The sequence below is a fragment of the Bradysia coprophila genome, unplaced genomic scaffold (assembly GCF_014529535.1).
Source record: "Bradysia coprophila strain Holo2 unplaced genomic scaffold, BU_Bcop_v1 contig_333, whole genome shotgun sequence".
Classification (NCBI taxonomy): domain Eukaryota; kingdom Metazoa; phylum Arthropoda; class Insecta; order Diptera; family Sciaridae; genus Bradysia; species Bradysia coprophila.
The window spans coordinates 1,635,803-1,645,751 of record NW_023503592.1 but is presented as its reverse complement, the minus strand read 5'-3'; the positions used below and the strand labels follow the sequence as shown (position 1 = coordinate 1,645,751).

At 39.2% G+C, this 9,949-nt stretch overlaps 1 protein-coding gene across 1 annotated transcript; it reads right to left on the bottom strand.

Annotated features, from left to right (window-relative positions):
- Window positions 1–3,662: 3,662 nt before the first annotated feature.
- Window positions 3,663–9,130, bottom strand: LOC119079758 (rhomboid-related protein 1-like). Its single transcript, XM_037187838.1, has 5 exons — window positions 8,868–9,130; window positions 8,596–8,799; window positions 5,069–5,181; window positions 4,700–5,006; window positions 3,663–4,112 (listed from the first exon to the last, which is right to left on the bottom strand). Exons 1-5 carry the CDS (start codon window positions 8,922–8,924, stop codon window positions 3,777–3,779), a joined length of 1,017 nt encoding a protein of 338 aa, XP_037043733.1. The 5' UTR covers window positions 8,925–9,130; the 3' UTR covers window positions 3,663–3,776.
- Between the last annotated feature and the right edge of the window lie 819 nt (window positions 9,131–9,949).

Sequence of the window (9,949 nt, the reverse complement as noted above, 5' to 3'; positions counted from 1 at the left end):
TTTTTCAGTGTGAACGGACTTGCGTCACGGCACTTCACTAACGTAGGGCCATGATATGCATAAGACCAAACATTTTTCAGAACAAAATTTTTTTTTTGAAAAACGTTAAATTGTTAAATTTAGTTTAAACATCTGACTCAACGAAAAAGCTAGAACATTCGTTAGAAACTTTGAAAGTAAGGCATAGCTGCTAACGTTCAACTTTTAAATGTGTGCTCGACCTACCCATTTTTCTAGTGACATTCAAAAGTTATAATCCTCCTGACCCCCAACCTTCAGTTATGTACGAATAAACCAAATTTTTCCGTTTTTTAATGTCACAAAAAATGTCATCACAAAGTTTTTGTGACAACACAAAATATTTGTGACAACACAAATATTTTGTGACATCACAAAAATTGTCATCACAAAATATTTGTGACAACACAAATTATTTGTGCCAACACAAAATATTTGTGACATCACAAATAACGCTTATCACAAATATTTTGTGATGACAATTTTTGTGATGTCACAAAATATTTGTGTTGGCACAAATATTTTGTGTTGTCACAAATATTTTGTGACATCACAAAAATTGTCATCACAAAAATTGTCGGGGACTTAAAGGAGGTATTTTTTCCGGGACTTTTTAGCCCCGTACGAAGTACTGGGGGCTTATAAGATTAATATGCCGTTTGTAACATGTCGAATTGGAAGCAGCCAGTAAGGGCAAAGCATTTGGTTATGTTCATAGATGACAAATCCGCAATAAAAAAAATGTCCGTCCGTCCGTCCGTCCGTCCGTCCGTCCGTCCGTCCGTCCGTCCGTCCGTCCGTCCGTCCGTCCGTCCGTCCGTGACCCCTCTAGCTAGAGTAAATCACAACCTTTTTTAAAAATTCTTTTTTTCCCCGATTGGTATCGACAAAAGTAAGGTCAAGTTCGAAAATGGGCATGGTAGGGTCGGCCCTTCCAGAGCTAGGGCCCTATAGGTGTTTTTCAGTCTTTCGACGATATCTACCGAAATGCGCACGCAATAGCTGCTTGTGATATATCAAATGAAAGGTATTGACGAGTAGAACAAAGTTGCTGAACATTGTTTTTGGGTAAGATGCAACGTGGGCTTGTTGGGAGGGCTCAAAAGTCGTTACTCGGCCCTAGGTGTTTTTTGCACATAAATCGAGTAAATCTCATCTGATTTTGCTAGTTTTAGTTTTTTATGGAAGGTAATTGAATACCGAAAAGAACGTGACGAAAAAAGTTTCAAATTAGGGCCCTTGGACTAAGGCCGCTACTCGGCCCTAAGTGTTTTTTGCACATAAATCGAGTAAATCTCATCCGATTTTGCTAGTTTTTGTTTCATTTGAGAGATAATTGAATGCCGAATAGAATGATGGCGAAAAAAGTTTCAAATTTGGGCCCTTGGACTAAGGCCGCTACTCGGCCCTACGTGTTTTTTGCACATAAATCGAGTAAGTCTCATCCGATTTTGCTAGATTTAGTTTTTTATGGAGTCTAATTGAATACCGAAAAGAACGTGGCAAAAAAAGTTTCAAATTTGGGCCCTTGGACTAAGGCCGCTACTCGGCCCTAAGTGTTTTTTGCACATAAATCGAGTAAATCTCATCCGATTTTGCTAGTTTTTGTTTCATTTGATAGATAATTGAATGACGAATAGAATGATGGCAAAAAAGTTTCAAATTTGGGCCCTTGCACTAAGGCCGCTACTCGGCCCTAAGTGCTTTTTGCACATAAATCGAGTAAATCTCAACCGATTTTGATAGTTTTTGTTTCATTTGAGAGGTAATTGAATACCCAATGGAAAGTTGGCAAAAAATTTTGGGTTTCTAAAATAATGTCGTAAATTGTTGGTTTTATTTGAAAGGTACTTCGTACGGGCTTTCGTAATTGCGCTATGCGCAATTTAAAAAATGAACAGTTTCAGTAAATTTGACAATGCGCAACTTGACTTGCATTTTGGTAACAGACGCATTAGAGGGTTGTAGACGTATTAGGGTTCCGGGCTTATTAGGGCTACGGACGTATAATGGTTGCGAACGAAATAGAATTACGGGTTGTACGGGGCTAAGTCGCAGCAAACGCTCCGACTGTTCGGATGCCTTGTTTTATATATGCCTAGTTAGGATTTGGTGCTTAGGCCCCAAAACAAGTCTCATATATTTTTGATCTTCCATAACTGGCTGTATGGGCTCGTTGGAAATCTGAGGTCGAGTACTCTCGAAGCAAATATTACCTTCATAAAGTTTGATGATAAACGGCCGAAAATATGACGTCCGAAAAATTTCTCAGAATCGATGGAACCTCGGTGATCATCAAATATTTTGAAGTTAATATTTGCTTCGAGAGTAATCGACCTCACGGAAAAGAAATTCGGACTACAAAACCTCATTTTTCGACTTTTAGCCGCTTACCACCAGCCAGTTATGGAAAATCAACTAACTATCCATATATAAAAAAGTAGAGGAAAAAATAGCACCGATTTCGGTCAGTCAAAATCAAAAGAATCCCTCGAAATAAAATTGAACTGAAGAAGCAGATCGAATGACTTCCTGGCGAAATGTCAGGATTCGGCACATTTCAAGTGAATGCGTTAAAAGTTTTATCTTAATTTTTGTTGTCCCATTTTCTCGAAAGATTTCGTTTTTTAATTTTAAAACGTTCCCTGAATATGCAGAGCTGCTGGAAAAACCCAACATTAGCCGTTGCAGGTAATCATTGAGAACAGCTGATCTATTACCTACTGCAGCTGTAGTTTTCAAATCTTTTTCCTCAGTGTAGAAGTGTAGAAAGGACTCGACTTTTCAGTGTGAACTTAGACCTCTATCTATCATCTTGGGGTTACGCTTGGTAGCAAATTTAACTCGATTTATCAAGCTAAGGAGGTAAGGCTCCATCATAACACTTGATGCGCATAAGGCTACAGTGTCATTCTGGATCTGCAGAAACTGTTTTTTGAGGAACTGCTGTCTGCAATTTCAGGGTATTCTATGGCCATACACTCGCGGAATTTTGAAAACTGACACGTTTTCTATTTCGTCGTTTAGTGGTTTTTTGTGAATTTTGCAAATATTTAAAATACATTGTATTTTATATTATAGTCGAGTCGATAAGGACAGAACGTTTACCGAGCGGGTTGGACAAATCGAGTGATTGGAGATTGTTTGGGGCATCGAAAAAATAGGTTCTAGAAGAAGAGACAACATTTTCGGCCGCCTCGTCTCTTTAAAGTTTAAGAGCAGATGTGTCTTTGTCGAGTGATTTTTCCGGCTCTGTGGCACGTAAGATACCTTTTTTATTAAAAACATAATATATCACCACAAAAACATAGTTGCGGAACGAAAATGCACTTTGGACTTTTAGCTTTCATTTAAGCTATCACAAGGTATCCTACGTGCCACACAACCGGAGAAATCACTCGACAAAGACACATCTGCTTTTAAACTTTAAAGAGGCGAGGCGGAGCCGAGTGCGGCCGAAATTTGTGTCTCTTCTCCAATCACCCGATTTGTCCAACCCGCTCGGTAAACGTTTCCATAGGACAAATCCCTTATCGACTCAACTATATGGAGAAATGAGAAACTCAAGTAAAACACAGAAACAGAAAATGTGTCGGTTTTCAAAATTCCGTGTGTGTATGAGGCCGATATTTAGCCACGATTACAAGTTTAGGCTTTTTAAGCACGTTTATTAACAATATTAGTGGCACTTTATGGTATTATCAGTTCCTCCATTACCCTGAGCATATTAGTTAAAAATTTCCACAACTTTCCTGTCGTTACGTCACAGATATATTTCGTTGATGCAACAACATCATGCATCTGAAGTCTTGTTGACACTGCTTATATACGGTAGATCCCTCGGCACTAACAACAACCAAATTAACAACGAAATCTTCATACGTTGCAGTGTAATTGAAATTCCATTCCGTTGGCAGATACAGTCCCGATGCGGTCACATTGATTACGACAATAACAACGAACAGGGCAATCAGCACGGTCAAACATATTTTTTGCATTTTCTTCTCCCATGGATGTTTTTCGAAATTTTTCAACGCCAAGATCGAGACCAAAAATCCAGTTACAGCACCACCAAAATGACCAGCAAGGCTGTTCTGAAATTGTTAATTGAAAGGATTGAAATCTCGATGATCACATGGTATATTGGGAGAATATCCGAAAACATCGCTCAGATTAGCATTAGCATTTGGCTGACTCGAACCGCCTTTCTAAGCCGTCGCATTAGCATAATGTCTCTGACAAGAAAAATTCTGTTTAAGAAGTAAGATAACGTTTGGATCTGCTCTACTTTCCTATTGAGATATGAATATGCCTTAATTTTCTCGGATTGAGACATTGGCGTGAGGCTCAACATCAGCCCTCTTAAATTATGTTACAAAAATCATCCGTTTTTCAGTTTTCCATAATAAGACTATAATCCCTTATATCAAACTCTCCTTCCCATCAAGTTCTCTCCCCCTCCTCCTCCATCAAATACTTCCACACAAAATTTCTTCCCTTCTCTGGGGCTGTCTATAAATGACGTCCACAGTTTTTCGATATCTTTAGACCCCTTCTACCTTTAACATGGCGTGTCAACTATTGTCAGACCCCCTTACTTCCCCAATTTAAAATCTTCATCCCCGGGAATATGGAAGTGGTACAGAGTTCTACAGACATGCAAACTAAATTTTTCTCTTACATTCGTGTCTACTAGTCCCAGCGAAAAGTTCACCACAATATACAGTATCAGCCAGAACAGTCGGCAAACTTTCCGATCCATTTCATTCCAATTCAATATAATCGTCGACAAATGTGAAAACATCAAGCCATAAATGCCAGCCGATGCGCCGATTACATACGTTCCAGGGCTTAAAATCGTCACGAATAACGAACCACCAAACACGGATGCAAAGTAGATTAATGCGACGCGCTTGCAATGATGTACGATTTCCAGTAGAACACCCAATATCATCTGTAGCAGCATATTGGACCACAGATGGGACAGTCTGATAAATTTAATTAAGTTGAAAATCTAATGTGTATGTGAGTAGTTAGTGTGCTCGGTTACCCAGTATGTACAAAAGCATCGGTAAAATAGCGCCACACTTCATGCCGACGATGGGGATCGTAGCCGAATAGTAAAGTCACCTTTTCGTGGTCCGATAGGTACATAATTCCCACCTACATCATAGTATGGGAAGAGAGAAGTTTAATAATTAGAATTGTTCAAGATGCCAAACTTATAATCTCGACAACACAAAGCTTTACAAAATTTGATAGCGAGTTGTTACGTGCAAGTTTTATCAGTCCCCTCCACGTTTCGGAATTTCTTGAGAGTGGACCGGTCTACGGTCATAGAAGACGAATCCGCAATAAAACTTGAGTATTGTCAACCGATTTTTAATTTTTTAGACCCGTACGAAGTAATTGGGTCTTATAGGTTTACGCATACGTTTGTAACACGTCGAATTGGACTCACTAAATAAGGGGAAACCTGTTGTGGTTGTCCAGAGATGCCAAATCAGCGAAAAAAAAGTCCGTCCGTCCGTTCTCTAACTTGAGTAAAACGCATCCGATTTTGAAAATTCTTTTTTCCCCGTTTGGTAATGTCAAAAGAAAGGCTAAGTTCGAAGATGAGTGAATTTGGATCGAGCCGGGGCCCAGTAAGTGCTTTACGGTTTTTCGAAGATATCTCCGGACATTTAAACGCTTTACTCGTACATGATACATCAAATGAACGATATTTACAATACCGATCGACAAAAAAAGTTCATAGAAATCGGATGACCGACTCGTGAGTTAGACCCCTTGGTGTGAACTAGGTACAGGGCGCCAACGCCAAGCAGTTTTTGCTTGTAGGGCGCCTAAATTTGAACATACTTCATCTACTTTCGCTTTATTCGATAGGTATTGACCGTACCAATCAGGGAAAAAACGAGCCGTCAGAACAGTCGGAGCGTTTGCTGCGACTGAGCCCCGTACGAGCCCGTACATCTATTGCGCACGTGACCCTAGTTCGTCCATCGCCCTACTCTTACCGTAAGTCTACTGCGCCCGTAAACGCCGGTAAAGTTAAATTCTTATGAAATTTGTACGTCTTAAAAATTGCGCATGGCGCAATTACGAAACCCCGTACGATGTTCCTTCCAAACGTAACACAAATTTAAAATTGACCTAAAATTTCCTCAGTCCTATATTAACCTATATTTACCTATAAATAAGCAATTTACTGATAAATATGCTAGTATATAGCTCAAAATAACTATCTATACCGTTATATAGCTCAATATAGCTATATATATTTATATATAGATATCCATATTTGGGATCCTTGAAACACCCAACACACATAACTTCTCACTTCCCTCCCACTGATCAGTGACTTTGTAAGTATCATTTTCACCGATTTACATTGATTTTACAAAAATCCGAAATGGCGGCCGACGGCCATTTTGTTAGGAGGTGGAAAGTAGTACGGCTGCTTTACATTCGTTAGTACCTTTCAAACAAAAAAAAATCATGAAATTCGGTCAAAGTTTACTCGAGATATTAATAAAAAACATAGCTAACGCCGACCCGTACGAAACACCTATTCGTATCAAAAGCCTTTATTGTGAAACTCTTCATTTCTCTTACTTCATTTTCTTCTCTGCTGAAAAGCTATTCGCGCTTTAAAATCACTTGAATTATCCACTCTTTGCCTTGCTTCATCAACAAATAAATTGCCGGAGGCATAAATTCATAAATTCCTATTTAAACAGCTATATACCGCTATATTTACCTATATTTCACTATAAATTCCACAAATGAATTTGCTATTATATAGCTCTATATGCCTGTATATTGCTCAATATAGCTGTATATAGATATATATAGAAGTCCACATATGGGATTCCTAAAACCCCCCACACATAACCAATTCCTTCTCTGTTAACAGAAACTCTCTAAGTACCATTTTTCCCAAGATATTTCAATTTTACTAAAATCCAATATGGCCGCCGGAAGCCATTTTGTTAGGAGACCTGAAGTAGTACTGACGATTCACATTTATTAATACCTTTCAAACAAAAAAAAATCATGAAATTCGGTCAAAATTTACTCGAGATATTGACAAAATACTCCACGTTCACTGTACGGCCGAGTAGCCAGATAAAAGCTCAGTCCAAGAGACCTAGCTCACGCTCCGGAGAACATATTTTCATAAACTTTTTTTCCCTGATTGGTACGGTCAATACCTATCTAATAAAGCTAAAACAGACGAAATATGTTCAAATATGTTCATCCGATTTCCATAAACTTTTTTTTTGTCGATCGGTATTGTAAATACCTTTTAGTTGACGTATCATTTACAAGTGTAACGTTTAAATGTCCGGAGATATCTTCGAAAATTACTAAAGCACCTATTGCGCTCCGGCTCGGGAAGGGTCGATCCAAAATCACTCATCTTCGAACTTAGCCTGTCTTTTGACATTACCAAACGGGAAAAAAAAGAATTTTCAAAATCGGATGCGTTTTACTCAAGTTATCGTGCAGACGGACAGACGGACATTTTTTTTTCACTGATTTGGCATCTCTAGACAACCACAATAGGTTTCCCCTTACTCAGGGAGTCCAATTCGACGTATTTTAAACGTATGCGCAAACCTATAAGACCCCAGTACTTCGTACGGGTCTAAAAATCAGGTCAGTGTATGAGTTACGGCTCTAGGATGTTACGTACTCGACCCTAAGTGTATTTTACACATAAATCTAGTAAAAACACTGAGAGTACGAAACACGCATCCGTTGATCGCGATAACGTTCGCGGTTCCGCTGCAACCTTTTCACACAAGATCACTACAATTACAAAAGAAGGCAAAAATTACCCAAACATGTCTGCCCTGATTATTGCACTAACGATGGGTAGTGGAGACCCATGTAGTGTAGTGGTCATGTGAACTAATGACAGCCTAGATACTACTGCTCGAATATAACTTTTTAAATATTTTTGTAAAGCGACTGCAGCGGAACCACGAACGTCATTTGGACCAATGGATGCGTGTTTCGTACTCCGGACACCGAGACCTATCCAATTCAACGCACTATTCTACCACCACTTGTGCCCATTCCAAAAGTTTCAAATTCTTGGCAACAATTATTATTGTTAGTGTTTGAGGTGGGTAGTATCAGTCTCCCAACATGTACCGGTAGTCCGACACATCCCACGCCGGGCATAGGAATAATGATTTCTTCCCGCTCAGTCAACATTTCTCGGTAACTTAAAATTTTAAACTAACTTCCCAGTCCATAGTATGGACTCCATACATTTCCCGGTGCTTTGTTTATCGAAGGCTCGATTTCCAGGCTTCCAAATTTTTAACGAAAAAATTTCCTGGCAACTAGGCAACTAGGATACCACATTATTTCCATGCCCGTCCCACACACTATGCAACCACTTGTGCACAACAACTGTGTTTCCTAATTATAACTAATAAATGTTCCATGCAAATAGTAGAAGTAGACCCTCACTTACACTTCAATGAGCGCCTGAGTGTCCATTAGAAAGAGAACAATGTTCAAACACAAATATAGTCACACGGACACTTCTGAACTAACCTGTATGACGGAGATTACGATCATAAAGAATGGAAAGTATCTCGGTTTGATCTTTACCGGTATCCTTTTGCGCGCACATCTAACATCGTCCAACTCAATGTCACGTCCAGAAACAATGTTATGAGTGCTTCGCTGGTTCATCGGCAACACAGCATCTTCAGCAAATGCACCAATTCTCTCTGAATTTTGTCGGAGAATATGTTTCTGTTGGAATTGATTTTGTCGTTTGTTCAATAGTTTGGAAGTTAAAGTGGCGTCTCGTCTATAAATACCCATTTTCGAGGTGGAGGATGTGGAATCTCTTCTATGTGTGTTGAGTTATTCTCCATGGTATGAATTTTGTAAAATGTAAAATTCGAAGTCGTTGAAGTAGGGAATAAGTTTGTGTAAATAGAAAATGATTGAAAGTCTAGGGAAACATCATTAATGGGGATAGGGATGTAGGCATAGAGCCCACAAACGCAAAAACACACAATTTTTAGTTCCCAATAAACTCACAACATAAACGTAAACAAACAAACAAAAAACTTCTTTGCCAAAATGACGTATTGAAGCTGTCATATTGTATGTGTCAAAAAAATAAAAGCGCTTGAGTACATGGTGAGTACGCACGGTACCCGTCTCTAAAATATTTTAAAGTCATGAGTTGATTTTTGAATTCGGCGGCAAATTATAGCGAAACATTCCACATTTTGGTGGGAAAAACGGAATTGCACCTGGATATCTAAGCAAGTTTTTGAGCACAAAATAGTTTTTCAAGCAGATTGGCAAACGGTATATCCACTACAATCATATACTTGTGGAAAAAATCGATTACGCATCCGCTACCCGATAGCGAATTTCCGGTCCACCCACGGATATAATAAAAATCATTCTACTCGAATGCTACGGTTGCTCGAAACGTTTGCTTTCCGAAAGTGAAGGTCAAGTAAATGATAATCGATTTGCACGATTGGAGACACCGTCATCGAAAGAGTCGACAACTATGTGTATCTTGGCACCAAGTTAAAACTAGGTCTAGACAATCAGACGGCAGAGGTCAAAAGAAGGATGGGCAGGACACATTGCGAGAACGACAGACGAACGTTGGACCAAAGCCAAAATGAATTGGAGACCACAAATGACACGGCCAATGTGCAGACCACCGGAAAGATGGACGAACTCGATCAAGCGAATGGTGGGGACAAACTGGCAGCAAATGGCAATGGATCGTTCAGAATGGAGGACGAAAGGGGTGACATACATCCAGCAGTGGATACCAACGGGTGATTAAGAAGAAGATTTACACGAAAAATTTTTCGATTTGAAGAAGAAGAACAGACCGCAACGAAAGTTGGATTTTAGTAGATTAATA

Excerpts from the sequence above, each read along its gene's own strand:
- LOC119079758 (XM_037187838.1), bottom strand. The coding sequence starts at position 8,924 with ATGGAGAATAACTCAACACACATAGAAGAGATTCCACATCCTCCACCT. Across the intron at positions 8,800-8,867 it reads ATCCTCCACCTCGAAAATGG|AAACATATTCTCCGACAAAA; the intron begins GTATTTATAGAC and ends CAATTCCAACAG. Across the intron at positions 4,113-4,699 it reads TGGGACTAGTAGACACGAAT|AACAGCCTTGCTGGTCATTT; the intron begins GTAAGAGAAAAA and ends TAACAATTTCAG.